This window comes from Amphiura filiformis, chromosome 8 (genome assembly GCF_039555335.1).
Source record: "Amphiura filiformis chromosome 8, Afil_fr2py, whole genome shotgun sequence".
Lineage (NCBI taxonomy): Eukaryota > Metazoa > Echinodermata > Ophiuroidea > Amphilepidida > Amphiuridae > Amphiura > Amphiura filiformis.
In genome coordinates this window covers 18,164,019-18,187,438 of record NC_092635.1, presented here as the reverse complement: position 1 = coordinate 18,187,438, position 23,420 = coordinate 18,164,019, and the positions used below count along the sequence as shown (strand labels likewise).

The following is a 23,420-nucleotide window of genomic DNA, read 5'->3' as shown; positions in this document are numbered from 1 at the left end:
GGTTAAAAACCAGTGAACCACACCGCCCTCTCCCCACACACACCCCAGTCCCCACACCACCCGTTTGTCCCTTGATATACGTGTTCTTGATACCTGGGATCAGACTGGTATTATATAGAATGTTGTGATGCTTTATATTTGTCACAACTCGCAATCATGGATATCACAAAATGTCATGAAACGTCACGAATCACACATAAGTCAATTCTTGACTAGTGTTGCTATACCTAAGTACTCCATATGAATGATAATAATCAGGTGCTTGTTTTGTTACAAGTAGCTTAAGTAATAATATCATTTTGGATATTATGTGTGCTACACTTTTAATTTTAATTCGATATACATGAATATATGGAGGTATCTTATTTCCTTTGAATGAAAGGAAAGACCGCCAGATTGGATTGCAGCATATATATTTTCATGGCATTGCAAGATAGATTACACAATGCGAAAGGGCTTTTCACTCTCACTCTGGGTATACTCATTTGGTAGCATGTTATGATAGATTTTTCCATTTACAGCTATTTACTGTGGTTCTTGGTACAAAGATACACCCAAGTTTACTGTAAGGGTTCAATGATACCTTACACGACGACAAAAAGGATGATTAGTTCCTTCGAACTTTGTTTTGGTCATAAATTCATTTTGCATGATTTATCATGATATTTTTCTCCTGATGCAGGAAAAAAAGAATGTAAAACCATAAATTATAATCGTCTTAGTTTCCAATACAATTTTATTTTTTTATTTTTGGTGCCATTCCCACGAGGGAGGTAGATATTATGATTTTATATGTTAAAACCATGTGCCCCCACCCCTTCCCATCCCCCCGTCCGTTTGTCCCTTGATATACGTGTTCTTGGTACCTGGTAGTTTCAGACTGGTATAGAATATTGTGATGCTTTATTTTAGTCACAACTCGCAAGCATGAATACTACAAAATGTCATGAAACCCCCGGGTTACATATTTGGCACGGCAAGAAAGCGGCAAAATTATTTATCCTATGAATTCCAATATCCATCTAGCGTATAGTGTAAATATCCGTATCAGGTCGGATATCACGAACAATAATAACTATTAGCTGACTTCCGAAAAGTGCACCATAAAAGCAGCTCCCTTTATAATATATAAATCATTTTAATAATTAAAGGACCGTTGCAAATTTTGGGTATCCATTAGCGTCCATTCCAGAAATATGGTTTGATAAATTATGAGTCGTGTCCCTCTACTTTTCCCCTTCTCAAATGAGATTCTGTAAGGCAAATCTATAATGGACAAACAATTTTTTAAACACATTCTTATACGCCTATAGCGTCAGAAATAATAATTGTGTTCACAATATTTCAACATAGAAAGAAGGATGAGTTATTTACGCGCATTTTGATACTCCATTTGTCCAATTTCGTTCAATATTAACAACACAGCAGTGGTTAAAAAAAAACCCAAGTTGCAGCCATTTGAATTGATTTGAAGTAGCGCGAAGATAAATGGAGGGTTTTACTTGTCACAGTGCTTGCGTAATAACCATTGATCGCTGTAAACTATAACTTCTAAATTCAGATATTTTTACTGTGTTGATAATATTAATATATAATATGGCGTATTTATAACAGCTGCGTTACTTGTTGTGCAGACTTTACTTTGAATATTGTAATAAGAAACTATATGTACAACACACTTTGAATATAGATTGTGTTTGGGCCACAAAATCGAGTGATATTCATTCTCGCCTTCTCGATTCGCGGCACCTAATTTTTAGTTCAATTTCTATTAATTCAATCCATTATTCTACTTGTTCTACATATTTCATCCACGTGGACGTTATTTCTTACTTTATATTCATTACATCTGCCAATTGAGAACATTTTTTTTATCATGTTTACATAGTCTAATTAAGGTGACAAAGATCATAGAAGAGAATAATATTGGATATCATTAGCAACAATGACACCTAAAGTTACGAGCGGAATTAAACAGGCTGTATTGGAACACTGGTAATCTACAGATGTTAAAGGAGATGACTTTTTTTAGATTTAAGAAGAAGAAGAAGAAGAAAAAACCTCCCTCACTCCTTCATCAATTCAGGAAATCCGAAGTTATAAAATATCACATGTTGTTCCTCTCAATAAAAAAGGTCTGTATTGTTGTGTACTTAATTAATGAGATAATTATGTCAAAATAGGTCAAAGGGCATACGTGAACTTACATGGTTAAAATTTTCAAAATGGTCTAAATTGAACAAAAAGAGTATATATCAAATTATTTGTTCCTGCAAATTAATACAAAAAAGATAATATCTAATAAGTTCAACAAACCTATATATCCGATAGAGTATTGTAATAATAATAAATAATAATAAATAAATAAAAATCTACACACCCCTGGTTTTTACTTAAGCGATGAAACAATGCCTCCAAAGGGCAGGAAAGGCATTATCTTTCTTGGACTTAAAGTGATTTATGCCCCTTTAGCATAACTAATGAACCGCGACACATCAGAATTATGAGGTTTTGTCAATTATGATGGAGATATGCAAGCACATAGTGAAAAGTCTGGCGTATCCGCTACAAGATCAGTGCTGCATTAAGAAGAAGAATTATACATATGTATATTTTTACGTTTAACGGTTATCGTCTCCAACATCCAGTGTAACTATATAGCTTTTTCTCGTAGAATTACCCATAAGTCAATTCTTGACTCGTGTTCTTAGCTATACCTAAGTACTCCACATGAATGATAATAATCAGGTGCTTGTTTTTGTTACAAGTAGCTTAAGTAATAATATTATTTTGGATATCATGTGTGCTACATTTTAAATTTTAATTCGATATACATGAAAATATAAAAGAAGACATGAGCGCAAGAAGTTCGTAAGTCCACTTGGCCCCTCAACATGTATACACTAAAGTTGCGTATAGTTTCGTATAGTTTGATAATGTTTTATACATGTTCAGGGGCCAAAACAAATCTTTCACAACCTTTCATGATGTTTTCACCCTGGAACATGTATTAAACATTATAAAACCCTAAGAAACTATACATAACTTTAGTGTATACATGTTGAGGGGCCAAGTGGACTTACGGTCTTCTTGCGCTCAGGTCTTCATATGGAGGTTTTATTACGTTTTCTGTTTCGGGATTTCAAGGACGATAGTTTATTTTCCACGCATAGTAGGCCTAAATAATTTCCCAAAAGGTAAAAGCACGCATTTTCAAATTGTCAGTTATTTAGCTCTTGCTATTGTCAATGTTACTAAAGCTTTTGTTTATAAACGAATCTTATGAAAAGTGGCCAAGCAGTGCATTACAACTCCTATAATTGAGTCGAGTCAATTGAAAATTTAGTAATACATTTGTAGTCATTGTACAATGAATTTTAACACGGTGAGATTGGATTGCAGAATATTGGAACCATCACCATGTCACAACAACAAAAAATCGACATTTATGTAAATTGCGGGGTACATTGTATATTTTTACAATTTTGTATCAATTTTACCTAATAATTTTAATTTTACTGTTGTGATGAGCATTAGCTCATTCACAATTCTTCTAGACTTGTCTTGCACGATGTGCCTACCCGTTTATTTTTAGCAAATCACTAAGTTAATCCTAATCCCAATTCTCCCCTATACTCAATCTTGTCTATCTATATGTTGATCTGATACGGATCCGTTATGTACGAGTCCTTCTATGAATTCTTGACGACTATGATCTCTGCACTTTTAAAGGTGTGGTTTTGTTGTTGTTGTTGTTTTTAACTCGTAGAAAATATTGTATAACAAAGTCACTTTTTCTTCTAATTTACCAAAGGTAACAGTATAAAAGCTTATAAACAAGAATTGTGTTTTTGGTAACTACAGTTATAATTGTTCATGTAGTAAACTGCGTGTTGTGTATTTTAAAGCAAGCCGTTTAACAAGATGGGTTACTTAGTATCCTACAGCTTAATGGCCATTAATTTCCCCTTTTTGCTTACCTGCTGACATCACATTGGATACTTAATTGCTCACGAGTATACGCTGTTTTAATTCCATTTTAACGCCAATGAATTGACGATAAAAGCCGCCGAATTTGACGTTAAAAGCAGGCGATAATTTTCCCTAAGCGCCAAAACATGTTGTGAATATCAATTTAAAGAGAGGACGTAATGAGCTGTGCAATAATTACCACGCAAGCTGAGCAACAGAAAAAAATCAACACCATTTGAAAACTCTCCGCAAGAAACATTGTCAAATTTGATTCGACAACTGTACCAAACATAAACGTACATTATTTACAAAAGCGTTATAGAAACAGAAAAATCAAATAGACACCAAATTGATTTTTATAAAATTATTTCAACTGTAAATGTATAGATCAAGCATGAACCCATTAAAAAAAAGTACATTTACAAGATTGAAACGAAAATATGCCGAATCTTTTTACACCATGCTGAAAGCTCTACAAACAGTTACAGGACAGAACACTTTGGTGCCACTTACATAGAATTGGTTTTCGTGAACCAATTTGAGCACCCTTGTCGGATCCAGTCGACGTTCTTCACAGTATATTCCAAATGTCCACACTTTACTTGACGTTGGACTCCACATTGTTCCCATCAATATTATGATCCAATATTCCAAAGTATCGTAGTTTTCACATTATAAAATACTGCCAAATTTGCCAAAAATGGTGTTATATTGGTCAACTTATCCTGACAAAAATTCCCTCTTGAATAAATCCGCATCAAAATGACAGCATATCTGTTGTCATACATTTGTTTTATTCCATCCGGTAACTGCAAATTCGAGTGATCTATTAAAATAGAAAGACACTTAATAAAGCTGCGAACAGTGCCCCAGGTCGTCTCCTCGGTCTGGATGTTTCACATGCAACTGGCTTTCTAGGGAGCAGCAGAGCTAGAGATGTTCAAATTCTGGCTCTGACTTGCTTGAAGCGACATCATCAGCTTTGCGCATCACCAGTCAATGAAACACTCGCTGCTTAATTGCGCGAAAAGTAGTTTCTGTCATTACGCCCGCTCACCACGCTCCAGCAGTATCTTGTATGTCCACAGGTTGCACTTATTAGGGTTTGCACTTATTTAGGTATTTAAAAGGTGAAAACATTAGTTGATTATATAGCAAATTTTAAATGCCTCAGACTGCAATGAAATACGCACCAGAAAATCCGTAGCGAGTTCTACATGCAGTAAGTACGTTATGATTTGAAATAGATGTGCATTATTATGATACACACCTAGTATTATGCAATAATTTCCCTTTATTTATAAGGAGTCATCATTACACGTCTTTAGAATTTCAGGATGTGACTTCGAAACCATCGTGATAAATATTTCCCCTTTTAATTAAATACATGGGGTTGGTTTTCTTAATGGAAGATGTATTACTTTTAAAAACAATGACGTTAAAATACATATATGTTGTTATTTGTAAGTTTAATGTCAACTCGTTTTGTTTCTTATGTAAATTGGGAAAATGTGATAACTTCTCTCCAAATGACATATCAGCTTGCAAGTTACTTGAAGTCATATTTTGGTTTTGAAGTAAGAGATCATTTGGTAAATCGTGCTATGTTATTCACTGCACCACATCCACATAATTATCATATATAGTCATATATTTTGCAATGATCCGGGGTAATCTGACATTACATTTTGCTCTAACTATGCAATCTTGTTTCAAATTAAGCAAATTAATCAAACTTCTGCATATGTTCGGAAATATTTTTAAATCGTTTGATCAATTTTATGATTACCTATTATACAAAATAATATATTATAGGCTGATATTTCATGTATGTTGTTCACTTGTCTTTGTAATATCTTGTCTGTGTATTTCTTGTCGTGTATTGTCTTGTCTTCTATGTGTGTCTTTGTCTCCCACTGTCTTTATTTAATTGTACATTTACTATTTATGAAACATTTAGTTAATAATTTTTGGTGACCATTAATGCAAGCTTTGCTCTGTATGATTCACCATACACAAACAGATCAAATATTCTTTTCATTCTATTGCTTATGTATATCATGATATTGTTCGTAGAGATATACTGATGTTGCTTATTGTGACTTTTGCGAGCCCTGTTTACATGGTTTAGGTGTAAGATTGTGGGTTTTGTGAACATCCCAATCTTGTGCAGCTTTATGTTCAAAAACATCTTCACTCTGGTCCACTCTAGTCTAACAGAGTTATTAATCCATGTCTCAATATCTTGCAATTAAAACATGAACTTGATTTACTCAATTTTAAGTAGATAATAATACACAAGAACCTGAATATACGACGTGATTCATTTCATCATACACGTGGATCCCAAGATTCACCAGCCACACTATTCCAGATGGACCCTTGTGTCAGACACATAACATTTATTTTGCTTAAAAACAAAGGTGATAAGTGTTAAGCTTTAGAGCCGCGTAAATAAATAAGTTAAAAGTGTCAAGCTCTTGAGCCACATAAATGCATAATAACACAATGTAGCATGCTCTCTCTATTCCAAACGTCAAATTTAACCTCGTAAACTGTCTGCATTGCGAGTTATTTGCATTTTGAATGCTTACATTAACACAAAATGAGGTTAAGAAAACGTCTTAAATTTGAATCGTAGATGACCATTGGGACGTTGTACGTTTGTAAACCGACATATGTGTAAACCTAATTTGAATTTTCACACAATTAGTTGGATTATACAGTATCTGAAAGGAAAATGTTTTGAAACAATTATAGAATAGTGAGTGAAAAGAACTGAAAGAAGGTGAAGAAAAAGAAAAAAAGAAGAAGAAAAAGAAAAAAAAGAAGAAGGAAAAAGAATTAAATAAGGAATTAGTATTTATCAAAATAATTCGTCATTTAGTTCTCTCAGTATTACAAATAATATTCCAGCATGCATTACATGATAATTCTTGAACTCGAAACCCGTTCTATTTATAATTAAATTTTTAATTTCCAAATTATACCATGTTTTTGACGAATTAATATTTCTAATTAATATTTATAAACCTTTTCATAATCATGATAATGACGTCGATACATCGCTAATGTTTGGAATGCACTATCGGATATAGCAGTATATCTAATCAGAGCACTTCATCTATTTCAGGTACGCACAAAACGCACCCATGCTCTTTGCACATGAAAACACAATAGTAGATATCTGGAATATAAATGAAGAATAAGCTCAAGAATTATATATTTATGCTCACCCCTGATAATACTGTATTGCAGTTTGTAAAAATATAGACTTAAAAAACAATCTGTTCCAACCGCGTAAGATGGTTTATAGAGTGCATATTCTATATGTTTAAAGATATTTTGTTTTCACAAAGATGGGCAAGGTAAAAAAGTAAGGTAATTCAAATAGTTACCATGGCAACAGGATGTCAGATAAGAGGAATTTGTTTTAAAGTAGGAAATAGGTACAGTACTTAATCGAAGTAAACCTCTGCGGATAGTTTTATATGATGACGAGGGCTATATGATATAACAATTTTGTAGTACAATAAGATTTGATTTCATCGACCTTAAATCTAATTGTGCGAGTGGGTGAATTTGTTTCGGATATGGATGCGAGTGAAAATTAAACCAGAAGGGGCAAACAGGCGTGTTATCAATGCAAGTTGAAGATGGTTTACAATCATTATTGAATAGCATAGGAAATACCTTAATGGACAGGCATATAGGCATTTATGCTGGGCGTACCATTGCCTTAAATTGGATATTTATGGTAAACCTACTGCTTAAAGCGCTCATTACTGGTATTACTGATGTTGCTTCTTGCTTAAAGAACTTGTCCTTTGTTTTCGAACAAAAGTGGAAATTAAAAATCCAACACCCTTGAAACATATATAGATCAAAACAACATTTAAGTGCTCCTTACGAATGCTTTCTCTACGACAGTGAATGTAACATATCTATTATAATGTTTGGATGGATCAATCCAGAACACAGGTTATCTACGAATGTTTCCTCTACGACTGTGAATGTAACATATCTATTGTAATATTTGGATAGATTAATCCAGAACACAAATGCTTCCTATACGACAGTGAATGTAACATATCTAACATAATGTTTGGATGGATCAATCCAGAACACAGGTTATCTACGAATGTTTCATCTACGACAGTAAATGTAACATATCTATTTGAATGTTGGATGGATCAATCCAGAACACAGGTTATCTACGAATGCTTCCTATACGACAGTGAATGTAACATATCTATTGTAATGTTTGGATGGATCGATCCAGAACACGAATGCTTCCTCTACGACAGTGAATGTAACATATCTATTATAATGTTTGGATGGATCAATCCAGAACACAGGTTATCTACGAATGTTTCCTCTACGACTGTGAATGTAACATATCTATTGTAATATTTGGATGAATCAATCCAGAACACAGGTTATCTACGAATGCTTCCTCTACGACAGTGAATGTAACATATCTATTGTAAAAAGAAGAAGGAAAAACAATTAAATGAGGAATTAGTATTTATCAAAGTAATTCGTCATTTAGTTTGTCATTCATTGATTTGTCATTACAGGAATACCGTATTAATCAATCTCAAGAGACTAATTTGTTATGATGAAAATTTATTTGATATTTATACTATATTTGTTCTCTCAGTATTACAAATAATATTCCAGCATGCATTACATGATAATTCTTGAACTCGAAACCCGTTCCATTTATAATTCATAATCATGATAATGATATCGATGCATCGCTAATGTTTTGAACGCACCATCGGATATACAGTATCTAATCAGAGCACTTTGTTTAATTTGTAATCTATTCATCTATTTTAGGTACGCATAAAAACGCACCCATGCTCTTTGCACATGAAAATATAATTGTAGATATCTAGAATATAAATGAAGAATAAGCTCCAGAATTATATATTTATGCTCACCCCCTGATAATACTGTATTGCAGTTTGTAAAAAATAATGTAGACTTAAAAACGAATCTGTTCCAACCGCGTAAGATGGTTTATAGAGTGCATATTCTATATGTTTAAAGATATTTTGTTTTCACTCAGATGGGCATGGTAAAAAAGTAAAGTAATTCAAATAGTTACCATGGCAACAGGATGTCAGATAAGAGGTATTGTTTTAAAGTAGGAAATAGGTACAGTACTTAATCGAAGTAAACCTCTGCGGATAGTTTTATGGGATGACGAGGGCTATATGATATAACAATTTTGTAGTACAATAAGATTTGATTTCATCGACCTTAAATCTAATTGTGCGAGTGGGTGAATTTGTTTCGGATATGGATGCGAGTGAAAATTAAACCAGAAGGGGCAAACAGACGTGTTATCAATGCAAGTTGAAGATGGTTTACAATCATTATTGAATAGCATAGGAAATACCTTAATGGACAGGCATATAGGCATTTATGCTGGGCGTACCATTGCCTTAAATGGAATATTTATGGTAAACCTCTTAAACCAAAGAAATGCACATTGTGTGATTTTGCGCTCATTACTGGTATTACTGTTGTTGCTTCTTGCTTAAAGAATTTGTCCTTTGTTTTCGAACGAAAGTGGTATTAATTAAAAATCCAACACCCTTGAAACAGATAGATCAAAACAACATTTAAGTGCTCCTTACGAATGTTTCCTCCACCAAATGTCCACGACAGTGAATGTAACATATCTATTGTAATGTTGGATGCATCAATCCAGAACACAGGTTATCTACGAATGCTTCCTCTACGACAGTGAATGTAACGTATCTATTATAATGTTTGGATGGATCAATCCAGAACACGAATGCTTCCTATACGACAGTGAATGTAACATATCTATTACAATGTTTGGATGGATCGATCCAGAACACAAATTACCATTGAGAGCATTGAATGTTATTTTATTACGAAGTACATCTGTCTGAATTTTAAAAGGTGTGATATAAAAATGTAAAATAAGCCCTAAATTGTAATATTCACATCAATTATTACGCTCTTGTTCAATTAAATTTAGTGCAAATACCTCAAACTGAGCCCAAACTGGGAGACAGTAGGTACCAATTCAGCAGATCTATAACTCAAGCCACTTAAAATAAATGTTGGCATTTATACAGCGCTTAGTTTCACGTGTACCAAAGCCTTTTACATTTTTTCCACTGTCGTTAGAATATGTCAGCTGTCATGCAGTGCCCAAGGAATGTTCACACCATTGGGCACCTGAATATTCATAACAGCTCTCCATTTCACACCTGGGTAGAGAGATGCAAGTGAAGTAAACCGCCTTACACAAGTGCACAACACGATGGCACCGCCGCGCCGGGGCTCGAACTCGCAATCCATCAATTGCAAGGTAAACCGTACCGCTGCGCCACCGTGCCCCCAACTTATCTTAAGAAGCTCTAAGATACCCGATACTCTACCATAACTCCTTGCAGCATGCCCCTTAACTTTATACTATATGCCCGTATTCCTAGCTGTATCAAATCTACCTGTAATGCTGAGGTATCAGACACCTTACTTGAATCGTAACACCATTTCCGTATACCGCATGTCTTGTCAATCCAACAGTCAACAGTACCACGTGACCACTGGTCTTAAAGTGACACACCGTTATATCCCAATCCTATATAACTTTATTATATCCTAATCCTTAATCATACTCTAACCCTAGGCGCCAGACATGCTTAATCCCAACTAAATTGCATCTATAATCACTTATAAACCTCCACTGAACATTAAAACTAAATATGTCACGTTTGCCATCACAGGAGGAGGAACATAAACATAATGAAAACTAAAATTATTTTACACGGAATGTTTGACTAAATTGATTATTATCAAGTTTGTACAGCCTGTCTCAAAAAAAATTGTGCAAGTGAAAAGCGCCCTCTATGGCAATTAGAAACTACTGATGTGACATAATGCTTACATCACCGTCAAGGGCGTAGTCTTAGCTCTGAAATGCCGTTTGTTCTGTTCAATTGGCTTGGTTTAATCTCGAGATATGTTTAGTTAAAGACGAAAGGGTAAATAAAATCACAGTTGTGCCACTTTTACTAGGTAAGAGGGTTTTACCCCGGGGGGGGGGGGCACTTCCATGACAGATATGCATCATGTGCCTCAGGATAGACCCCTTTTTCAAACCGGCTTGTACCCAATGACCCCTTTTTGTGTTATGGTCCTACATATTACCCAATGACCCCCTTTAAAAAAATTCATGCACTCAATGACCCCCTTTTTCTATTTCCTGCTATACCCAATGACCCCCCTTTTAATTCCCAAATTTAGGTGGTATTTGTATTCTCCTCCAGAAATAATGAGATTTTTCACATTTCCAAGGTGGCCAAGTTGTTTTTACGCAGTTTGGCACGCACTTATTTATGTGTACTTAATGATATTCTTTTGGCAATCCTGTACTCAATGACTCCCATTTTACTTTTTGTTACCCCAATGGCCATCCTTTTTCAACGTTTCATACCGAATGACCCCATTTTTATTCAGGTTGTGTACTGAATGACCCCATATTTTTGTAATTGTACATTTGACCTGAATGCCCTCTACTTTTAACATGGCCGAGGCACATCCCTGCCATTTCAGATAGGGAGTGCCTCCCCCGGGGGTTTTACATGTAACAGTGATAGCATCAAGTTTATCAGGAGTTCCTTCGTGAAATCAAAAGAATGCATCAATTACACAATACAAAATTTTTTGACTGTTTTGACTGTTTTATCATGATGCATGAATAATGATTCTCTTTTCCACTTAAAAGAGATTAAAAGATAAATAAATATTCTGCTGTAAAAATTAAATACATGTGCATGTCAATGATTTTATCATGGTAAATACTGTTCTCTTAGTAACTTAAGACATGTTAAAGACAAAATTGCGCACCTATACATGTTATAGGTTAATGAACGCGTATTACTTGTTGGGAGAGATATTAGACAAAATAATGCACGCGTGCTGATGTTGATGCGTCTAATGTATGCGCCCCGAAAGGGGAATGCATTAGACGCATCAGCATCAGCTATCATTGATTTACTATTATACAGCTCCCTTCCCTAGTAAAAGTGGCACAATTGTGATTTTACCCTTTCGTTGTTAAATAAACATATCTCGAAATTGAAACAAGCAAATTGAACAGAATCAACGGCATTTGAGAGCTAAGACTGCACCCGTGACGTTGATGTAAGCATTATGTCACAACGATATTTTCTAATTGCCAAAGAGGGCGCTTTTCACTTGCACAATTGTTTTTGAGACATGCTGTATATTTAATCCATGATCCTGGTTACAATAAATGTTGAAATATTGAACACAACAGATATTACTGTTAATGCAACATAATAATATACTATTCTTCTGCACAATAGTGTTGCTTGAAAGTTATGGGTCGAAAGTATCAACAAACCTTTGGAGAATCTTGCTTCTTTTCTTAACAATTGCCTCTAATAATATATTTTGCAACCTTTATTTACATATTGACAACCTCGGTAAAATTCAATTTTCAGCGTTTTCAAAAACATCCCCCCAATACAACTGACCGGTTCCAGATTGACTCGCAAAATACATTTACAGTATTTAGATCTAAGACCGTCATCTGCTCAAACACCGCACTGGTTCATCTTCATTTATGTACCTTGACATCTTTTACTCAGTAACAGAATGTCGTTTTCTCACGACAAAGACGTTAATCCGTTAACTTCTCCGCTAAGAAAGTGCGACATTGAAAAGTCTCCAGATTCATTTTGCCCTTGGAATATCAAAGCTCCTCTCTAGAACCAGTGCTTTATGCAATTCAATGTATCTATTGCTATTCTGTTAACACAATAATTCATTTAATAACGCAACATTATCTCCTTTGTGTATTGTTCTGGGCATTAAGGGAAATGAGGGTTAATGCACGCGCACAGCATGTTAACGTAAATGTTACTCTAAGGAGGGTTTTAGTAGAGTAAGCTATAGAAAGAGACAATTGCAAATGTTTGGACAGTAGCAACATATGGAGGATATTAAGTGCAAGGAAGACACTTGGTGACCTGTATCCCATTATGGACGGATTGCACTGTAAATGGGTTGAAATATAGTGATTTTGAAGGAAACATTACAATATACGAGATATCTCATCTGAAGATGTTTGAATTGAGGAGAATCATTTTACTAATCTGTGTACATGTACATTAATGTCTTGCCATTGAATTCTCGCAGAAGGTTCCTTCTGAATCAAGTTTGTTTTCCAAACTAATATCACTTACAATTTATTACCGTCAAGTTAAATGAAAGAATGACACATTACATTTCCCTTTCATCCGTGTATTTTTAAGTCACATCAATATTACACTCTTGATTAATACAACTATTTGAATAGCATGAATCATGTGAATAGTGGACCAAAACGGCATCGACGAAGATTCAGAATGAGCTACCTAATCATACATCTTTCAAGTATATTAATGAATGAATGACACATTACATTTCCCCTTCATCTGTGTATTTTTACTCAGAAATAGAATGTCGTTTTCTCACGACAAAGACGTTAATCCGTTAACTTCTCCGCTAAGAAAGTGCGACATTGAAAAGTCTCCTGATTCATTTTGTCCTTGGAATATCAAAGCTTCTCTCAAGAACCAGTGCTTTATGCAATTCAATGTATCTATTGCTATTCTATTAATTAACGCAGTAGTATATTTTATATAACACATTATTGAAATTTTCTCCTTTGTGTACTGTTTTAGGCATTAAGAAAAAATGAGGGTTAATGCACAGCATGTTAACGTAAATGTTACTCTAAGGAGGGTGTTAGTAGAGTAAGCTATAGAAAGAGACAATTGCAAATGTTTGGACAGTAGCAACAAATGGAGGATATTAAGTGCAAGGAAGACACTTGGTGACCTGTATCCCATTATGGACGGATTGGACTGTAAATGGGTTGAAATATATAGTGATTGTGAAGGAAACATTACAATATACGAGATATCGCATGTTTGAATCGAGAAGAATCTTCTTACTAATATGTGTACATGTGAGTGTGCACTGCGAATATAAAATTGTGTATACATCAATAATGTCTTGCCATTGAATTCTCGAAGAAGGATCCTTCTGAATCAAATTTGTTTTCCAATCTAATATCACTTACAACATATTACCGACAAGTTAAATGAATGAATGACACATTCCATTGACCCTTCATCCGTGTATTTTTTTAAGTCACATCACTATTACACTCTTGCTAATACAACTATTGAATGTGGTCCAAAACGTCATCGACGAAGATTCAGAATGAGCTACCTAATCATTATTCATCTTTCTCATCACTCCGAAAATTCCTAACAGCTGCACTGTTATTAATATTATTTTATAAGTTGCCATTAAGGGCTGGGGTATGAACGTTTGGACAGTATTTATTTTGAGACATCAGAGCACATCAGACATATCGAATTCCATTCTGAATACGAAGAATGTCATTCTGATATCAAATAATTTTGATTTTTTGAAATTCGCAATTTAATACACATTTTATGACAAATCATTAAAATTGATATTTTTGATATTTAACAGTACTCGAAGTAAACTTTATAAATCTGATGATTTATACTTAAGGTGTATGTAGGTGGGATGAAAAGCCGACGATCAATTGAAAATTTTGACCTTTCGTATTGAAGATATGGATTTTTTTCCAAAACACCAAAAAAATTAGGTCTTTTTGGGAAAAAATCCATATCTTCAATATGAAAGGTCAAATGTTCAATTGACCGTCGGCTTTTTCCTCCTGCTACATACACTTTAAGAATATATCATTAGATCTATATAATTTACTTCGAGGACTGTTATATATCAAAATTTGAAAAATATCAAATTTTTATAATTTGTCATAAAATTTGTATTATATTGTGATTTTTAAAAATGAAAATTATTTGATATCAGAAAGACATGCTTCGTATTCAGAATGCAATTCGATAGGTCTGAGGTGCTCTCATGTACCACAAAAAATACTGTCGAAACGCAATAAACGCTCATTTTGGATCCCTTAACCATGTTAATTGTTAATGAAGATTATAAGCAGAGCTATGCAATTTTCTTTCGTGCAATAATTCAGGGTTCATCTGAATATATTGTAATGTTTAACCATCAGCGCGGAAACGCACTTGGTCCTAATGGGTGCATTCTTACTTCACAAACCAAATGAGCATTGTTAACAGTCAGTGGATGGAATGGACACATGACAACAACTTTCGTTTTGCTTTCAGTGCAATGTTAGCATGTTAGTGGATTGGTGACGGAAATGTTATAAAAATATGGATCGTATGTGTAGCGTTAATATCACGTTGATGGTTTGATAGGTGTTTAAAACTGAAATTAAATTGCCACATCGATGGGTGATAATCGTTCTGGTACACCCCGTATTCAATTTTATCTCAAGTCCGTGAGTGCTTTTAGCAATCTAACCCTGAAATGAGTAGATAATTATTTTATGAGGATGAAGTACTATTTATATTGATACCGGTTTAATTGATTTCATTGACAAAGTTCATCATTCATTACAAACACAGGTTGCTAGGTCGTAGTGGTCTTCATCTGGATCTGGATCTGTAAAATACTCTCAACGCCTTCGGGGATTTTATCCGTTTCCATATCTCAGCCTCATTTACTTGTGTTGGGTCACCAATATCCATATGGCAATCTACTTATTAAGAAGAATTACATGACAGTACCTGTCATGTCGCGAATTAAATTAGTATTATTAGTTCTACAATAAAATAAATTGCAATTACAGTACATGATAATTGATGGAGCAATCAGATTTAACCAAATGGTTAGTCAACCATTCCGAACCATCAACAGACCAGAACTGTCTGATCAGGAACATATGTTTTAGACGTAATGTTGGGACGTCAAATTGCGGCATGCATAATAATCATACAAATTATGATATCTCTTATTTGTACTGCATTGTTTATAGAGCTACCGTAGGGTACGAGAACATGGTGACTTTTGTTATATTTGTTAAGATATAAATGGCATACTTTTGTGCTCTACTTGTATGACGATTCACTGTTGTATAATGTGGTTTTTTTTGGACATAACAACTAATCGACATCTATGTTGTGTATAAGACATTGCAAATGGTCGGATTAAAAGGCTCATAAATTAAAATGACCACAAAAGTCCACAATAAATATCTACATTATAAACGGAGACGCTTAAAGATATATCACCCTTTTTCAGGCAATTACTAATCGTCTTGAACCACCCGTGAGCTTAATGCGGCTATATGAATTTAAACATCACAAGCACACAATGTTTACAGGTGTCATACCTGTTACAACGATACGATTATTGCCATCCCAAAATAGCTTCGCTTTTATTCTAATCAAGTTTATTAAACAGCGATTTTACTTTTTAAAACCATAATGTATACAATTTGCTTAAATTACTGAACTAATATTACTAATAACTGCAGGAAAGCTTTCTGACCATTTTAAGCGAAAATAACAAGGTAATAATAAAAAAACCCACCTTGTTGAGGATATGATATTAAACTTGCTCTGTTTCGCTGACAAACACAGCGAATTTGGCTGATTTTATTTTGGTGCACGTTTGGGACATATGTAAATATTACAAATACGCTAAAATATCAGGTTTAAAAAAAAATACCCCATTTCTTATTATAAGATTGTACATTATGGCTTTAAGAAAACTATTGTTTATCGAAAAAATTAAAGGGAGCATCCTTAGGAGATACGAAATCTTCTGTTTTATTCAACAGATCGTTAAGAATTCGGAAGAGTATTTTGAACAAATTTGAATTATATAGATAAATAATATATAAACAAATACATTTATTGTATGCTTGTGATTATGTTTCATTCGATATTTAAAAAAAAAAAAAAATTAATGATAAATCTTACCTCCCGACGTGGATATTGAAATTGTGATTTGGACGAATCGCGCTTAAGTGCGATTAATAAATTTGACCAAAAGAGGAGCTTTACAAATAGGTTGGTACATCGTACATTTTCAAAATATAGACATACATTCGTTTTTGTATCAACCCAAATACATAGCCTATTACACACGTGTATATCATCATGACCTACATATTACATCGCATTTGGCCTATCTCAGTTTTGAAACGGAAACATTATGCACCAACTGTCCTCCCCAAACAAGAATGAAAATTTAGTAGTGTTATTTCAATGCATTGGAACAGGATTTGAATTGAATTTGATTTTGCCCATTTTTCAGTTCAATTCAATGGATTCAATTAAAATGGTGTGGTTTTTTTTTCAATTCAATTTTAAATGCATAGAATCGAAATATTTTTATTCTTTCATTTCAATGCATTGAATCAAAATGTGTCTTTTTTTTGTTTTTTTGTTTTTTGCATTTCAATTCAATGCATTGAATCAAAAAAGTTTTTTTTTTCATTCTGCCATTTCACTTTATTGTCAGCTTATCAGTTACAATAAACTTTCTCTCCGAACTGCTTTTAGGCAAATGCACGGTAAAATGTATTAGTGTTGGCAATAAGAATTTAATTTTAATATGAATTGAATTTAAATGCTGTGGATTGGAATTGAAATTGGTTAGCAGATAATTTCAATGCATTGAATTTGAAATGAATCAGAGAAGAATTGAATTGAAATTGCATCAAAATGATTTTACAAAATAAGAATGAATTTGAATTGGATCGAAACATGTTAACTACAAAGAGAATTGAATCTGAATTGAATTGAAATTCTTTTTCTGAATCGAAATAACACTACGTTTTAGCTCCTAATTCCTGTGTTGAATTATTCTTAATTTCTTTTTTTAAATGCATTTAAAGCTGATAGATTTATTTGAAATTTATTACGGTTTGCTTTTATGAAACTATGATCAGGATTTCTTTTTTGTTTATGGTGATATACATGTTTATACATAACATAACAGAGGATAGGTTGGTGATCCAGTTGCGTTGCGTGGGTCATCATGGGGGGGGGAACAAGCAGTTTGTTCGGCAAATTTCCTATTGGATTTTTTTCAGATCGACTTGGTGGGCACGTGCCATCCAAAAATCCCACCCCACCCACCCCACTCCGGCTCGTGCCCTCTTTTTATGTTTTAATATTATGATGTGCATAGCTATAAGTTAGTGTACAGCATTCTTCAACATAGAGGTTTTTTTCATGGCAATGTATAAATCTATTAGTCCTACATATGATACGCGATTAAATCAATCTGCTATAGTCATCGAAATGTAAATAACATAATCCATTTGTATATGATTGGAAAAATATCTGATAGTTTGCAGAGGTTGACCAGTATGTGTTTCTTAATAATCATCCGGTGTCCCAAAAAAGATTACATGTAGATGTTTTAAAATGATACCAAATATATGTCCTTAACATAGCATAATCTATGTACCCTCTACTAGTACCCATGTGAATGTCAAGTTCACAACTTGCGTACTTAGGGTCTTTTTATCTTTTCAGTTTTCGTAAGTCTATTGTTCAGACACGAAAACATAAGGGATTAAGTGAGTTGATCTGTAACTTGAATTCATTGTTAACTTTGAAGTACCAATCAGCTTATTTCAAAAGAGGTTGATGCCGATGTCAACAAAGGCTGGAGAGACAAGATTATGAAACACCGGTGTTTTAATGGTCTAGGACCCTCTCGTCTTTGATGTTGTTAAATTGATTCACATTAATATGACAAAATGCCAATCCGAATGAAAAGGTCCACCTTTTTCTGTAAAAACGTTGAAAAAAAAGCCTTAAAATCACAAAAGGTCCACGTATAGGCTCTGCAAAAATATACATTCAAAATAAACCCAAGTCTTGCATATAGGCCCAACCAATTATCAGATTAGCTTGCCATTATTACGAATAAATAAAATGAATTATCTTTGCTCCAATGCAATTCTTTTGTATTGCATTTCAATATAAAACATGATTACCAAATCGCCACTTGTACGCGCCTCATTGGGATATATTTGGCTATTTCAGACACTCGTTTCATCGCCAATATGAAAGACATTTGCTTATAACTTGGCAACATGGTTAGTTTATTTCAATGCTACACTATTTTTACGAGCCACTCACGCCTAGGCGTAAGTGCATTATACACCAAACGCAAGTCAGTTGAAGCCGCGCCGTACAACTTATCGCGAATTTACGACCGTAAAATTTAGACACTTTTTGTCTAGATTGGCACCAACCCTCTCATCTCACGTTTTCATATGTCTGAAATTAAATAACTTACCAAAACGAAAACCGAAATTCACTTGCTTCAAATTATTAGTAACTAACAAATAGCTAGAATAAAAGATTGGTCACACCTAGCAGGCTAACACTTCAGAATAACAATGACTTACGAAAACGAATACGGAAACAGAAACTGAAAAGATAAAAAGGACCCTTAGTCCGAATTCCACGCATTCCTGAGCAAGGTGTTTACGTAACATGTAACACCAGGTTCATTACCACCGTCACAGCCATTTGGCGGGACATTTCAGTAGGCTCAGCCATAGCATGGCAGATGCAATTTTTCAGTAGTTCTGTAGTTCAGTTCAGTCAGAAATGTACAATATTCTTTACAGTATGTAACACACAGCAGCGATTTCAACTAAAAAACCCACACAAAGCCTAATTGCAAAAGATTGTTCTTAATTTTACTATTACTATGTTGATGACAGAAAATACAGCGTTCTGAAACGCCTTCATCAAAACTGTGTTCTTCTCTAATGACCATATATTCCTCTTTTTTTTATTCAATTTTAGAATGTTCCCGGGAGAATGTTTCTTTTGTGCAAAAGTTTGGAAAAATACTTGAAAAATAAAGAGTAATAAACACAAAATATAAAACAACAGGTGTGAATGTGTTCAAATTTCGTTGTGCGATATTTTGATGGTTAACCAGTCGTGACACTCCCATAAGAAATTGATTAAAATGAATTAAATGAAACGACTGATCAATCGGTAATAAATTAGGGAGTTGGGAAAATTGTTTGCAATAAAAATCAGAGGGTGGTGATGCATTTGTAAAATTGCATTTATTTACGAACCGCGAAAGACGGGTGACCGCTAGTAAGTTAAGTTGAGCAGACAGTTACAAGAAGGATGAATAAATAGTATCCGGAAAAATACATTGTTATACTGTCTATGGATGTATCACTACAAAATGCGGTTCATTTTCTATATGTAATAATATGGGACACCTTGTACATCCACGACATTTTCATCTAAGATCGTGTTTCTTTGTGATTTAAAAGATTCAATAGACTTACATAAAACAAACTTGTACCAGGAGTGAGTCTTATTAATGGGTAAATTGTTGCAGAATCTCAATTCAATAGCAATACAGATTATATTTATGATAAATTTTCAAATAATTGCTGGTGACATAGACTCACTAAATTCCTCTCAATTTCTGACCGAACGCGGATGTACAAAAACATGGATACGAGACAATCCCTGGTACAAAAGAGACGCGATTCATAGAATGTGTTATTGTGCTTTGTTCTTAGCGGTTATTAACCTCTGTGATTTTGACATAATGCAACATGGAATATTCAAAGTATTAGTAATTATGCGTGTCAATATTGTTTGACATGTCGCCCAAGGCTCAGACACTATAAATAGATAATATTATGTAAAATTTAAATTAAAATAAAGTTTGGTTTTGATAATGACATGTGCACAAATTTCGTATAATAGTTAATTGTGTGTTGTTGTGTCATGCATGCTCGCGTCAAGCTAAAACGTGTCCGTCATCATTGGTGAACGGAAAATTACTTTTTTGTTTGTTTGATTGTTTGTTTGTTAGAGTCGCTGATGACTTTGGCTACAGAATCCAATTGGCGAGTGTTGCTTGGCAAGTAGAGGTCTAATAATTTGCATTAAAAGGGCATTTCATGATCCACAGCCTCATCCCCACAATTTTCTGAAAAAAGTTGAGATTTTTACACCACTAGAAACCTCTGGCTACATAATGTTTATGTACCAAATATTTCTTGCAAATTAATTCGTTTTGTAAAAATATCGTCAAATTTGAATTTCAATTATAACACATTGTCTATGGACTAGTGTAATACACATAATCATGCATAACTCGCAAACGCAAAATCAGAATCAACTGATTTTTTGGTAATAAGCTTTTTTCGTGGATATCTATACTGAAAAATGTCCCGGGGAAAATGTCATAACACTAGTCACACTATATTTTTAAAAGATTGTATGCAAGTCTATAGATTAAGCGAAATAATAATTATTATTAGTGCTTAAGTTGAATGAATTTGGGATAAAAGCTGTCTTAGTTTCAGAATTAGTCAAGTCTTATCCGATGTACGAGGGTGTAGATTAACCTTCAAGAATTGGGTTTGACGTGACTGGTAGTGGTAAAGGATTGAGGATAGTGGTAGCAGTAGTGTTGTTACGGCTTGAATTGCGAAGATCATCGTTAAAAGGGCATTTCGTGATCCACAGCCTCATCCCCCCACTTTTCTCCAAAAAAAATTGAGATTTTTATACCACTGGAAACCTCTGGCTACATGTTTATTTACAAAATCTTTCTTGCAGATTAATTCGTTTAGCAAAGATATCGTGAAATTTGAATTTCGTTCTGGTATACCAGAACGAAATTACAACACATTGTCTATGGAGCAGTGTAATACACATAATCATGCATAACTCGCAAACGCAAAATCGGAATCAACTGAAATTTGGGGAATAAGCTTTTTTCGTGGATATGTACTGAAAAATGTCGTAAAAAGAGGATGCTAGGATCACAAAATAAAAATAAATGTTGGTATTTATACAGCGCCTTTCACATGTGAACATGTACCAAAGCGCTTTACATTTATTCCGCCGTCATTAGAATATGTCAGCTGCCATACAATGCCCAAGGCATGCTCATACCTTTGGGCGGCGCTCAATGGACAGTATTCATAACAGCTCCCCAATTCACACCTGGGTGGAGAGGAGTAATCGAGATAAAGTGCCTTACTAAGGGCACAACACGATGGGGTCGCCGGGGCTCGAACCCGCAACCTTCCGATTATGAGTCCTAGCCCGTTCCGCTCGGCCACCGTGCTCCCAATACTCCTTTAAATAATTTCAGGCAAAATTTCAACACGTGAAATAAATTCAATATAGGTCCTACCTACTGAAGATTACAATAACTATTATTACTCAATACTTATTATCATACACTGCAAAATTGTGTCTGTCACAGTAAACCCATGCATCTAGTGACCCAATATATACCAAAGCAAGAGACAACGCAAGGTAATAACAAAGCTGAGATATATTTAAGCTGTTTAAGAAACAAGATTCGTTCAATATAACAAATAGATAGATTAATTAATTTTAACAAAAGTTAACTTACCTCAACATTTGTCATTTTCTGTTCACCTTCCATGGTTGTCATAGCAAGGTAATATCACCGAATGTATAAAAATAGATGTATAAATTAATTATAAAATGGACGCATCACTTATATTCCAGCTGGTAGCTATATAGTCCTGTATGGTAATGAATCTTTGATTTCCACAGGGTAGTTAGTCTGCTATCTTTCAAACCTAACAATATTGCGACACACTTGTGGTATACACAGTTGCCGGTTTTGTGGTTTTCTTGATTTTTTTAAAACCCACATGATCCATTCGATAATTATCTTTCAGCCTTTTCCCGGGCCTTTTCCATACCCGTTTCCATACATATTGCAATGAATGCCTGTGAAAAAGCGTTATATACCATTACTTAAATATTCAGTTTTATGTATAACTTCAATAGAATTGTGTATCGTCAAAATCGCTGACCGTATCTGTCAGGAGACGATAATTAATTTGTTTTACGAGGCTTTGTTCCAATTAGATATATCACACGTGCAATGGCGAACTCAATCAGACACCAGGTTTGTGGTTTTCATTTAAAGAATACTTTTTGTGGTAACAATGAAAAAAACTTTCACAAAGAACTCAGTTCGGCCATATATTCCAACAACAAAATGTCATCTTTCAAAATGAAGCTCTGATAAAAAATTGGGATATGCAGTCGAAGCAGAATTTATTTTTGCACATTATGACACCTCATTTGTTAGAATGGCCCCAATATTGATGCCGTAGTCATGGTAGTATCGTACATTTAAATGAAAGTATCTCAGGATTTGATCCATTGAAGGAAATCTGTGCAGCTCTCATTGGGTTATTCTTTTTGTTTTGGTTCATGCATTTGGAGGGCCAGGGGATCAAAACATGTGATAATCAATAGCAATTATCATTTAATTCACATCATTATTTACGTAATGTCAAATTGAAAACTGAAGATTTTCTGTCCAACAAGGTCCTAAATGACTTACAATTCCAAGTTGCCTTTTTAGCATGTTTACTGGTAAAGTTAGAATCAAAATTTCCTGATTGGGAGGTGTTACCAACAGATGTAACCATTACTCTTCCA

At 34.2% G+C, this 23,420-nt stretch overlaps 1 protein-coding gene across 4 annotated transcripts in view; it reads right to left on the bottom strand.

Moving 5' to 3' along the window:
• The window catches only part of LOC140158740 (uncharacterized), a 92,000-nt gene extending 69,325 nt beyond the window's left edge, over positions 1 to 22,675 (bottom strand). The window contains exon 1 of one of the 4 annotated variants that reach the window (XM_072181946.1): positions 22,351 to 22,675. In XM_072181946.1, the coding sequence (XP_072038047.1) occupies positions 22,351 to 22,392 (42 nt within the window). In that variant the 5' untranslated portion in view covers positions 22,393 to 22,675. Of the gene's footprint in view, positions 1 to 4,485; positions 4,880 to 22,350 lie in introns of those variants that run through there. The other 3 variants (XM_072181945.1, XM_072181947.1, XM_072181948.1) reach the window with 3 other exon arrangements.
• Between the last annotated feature and the right edge of the window lie 745 nt (positions 22,676 to 23,420).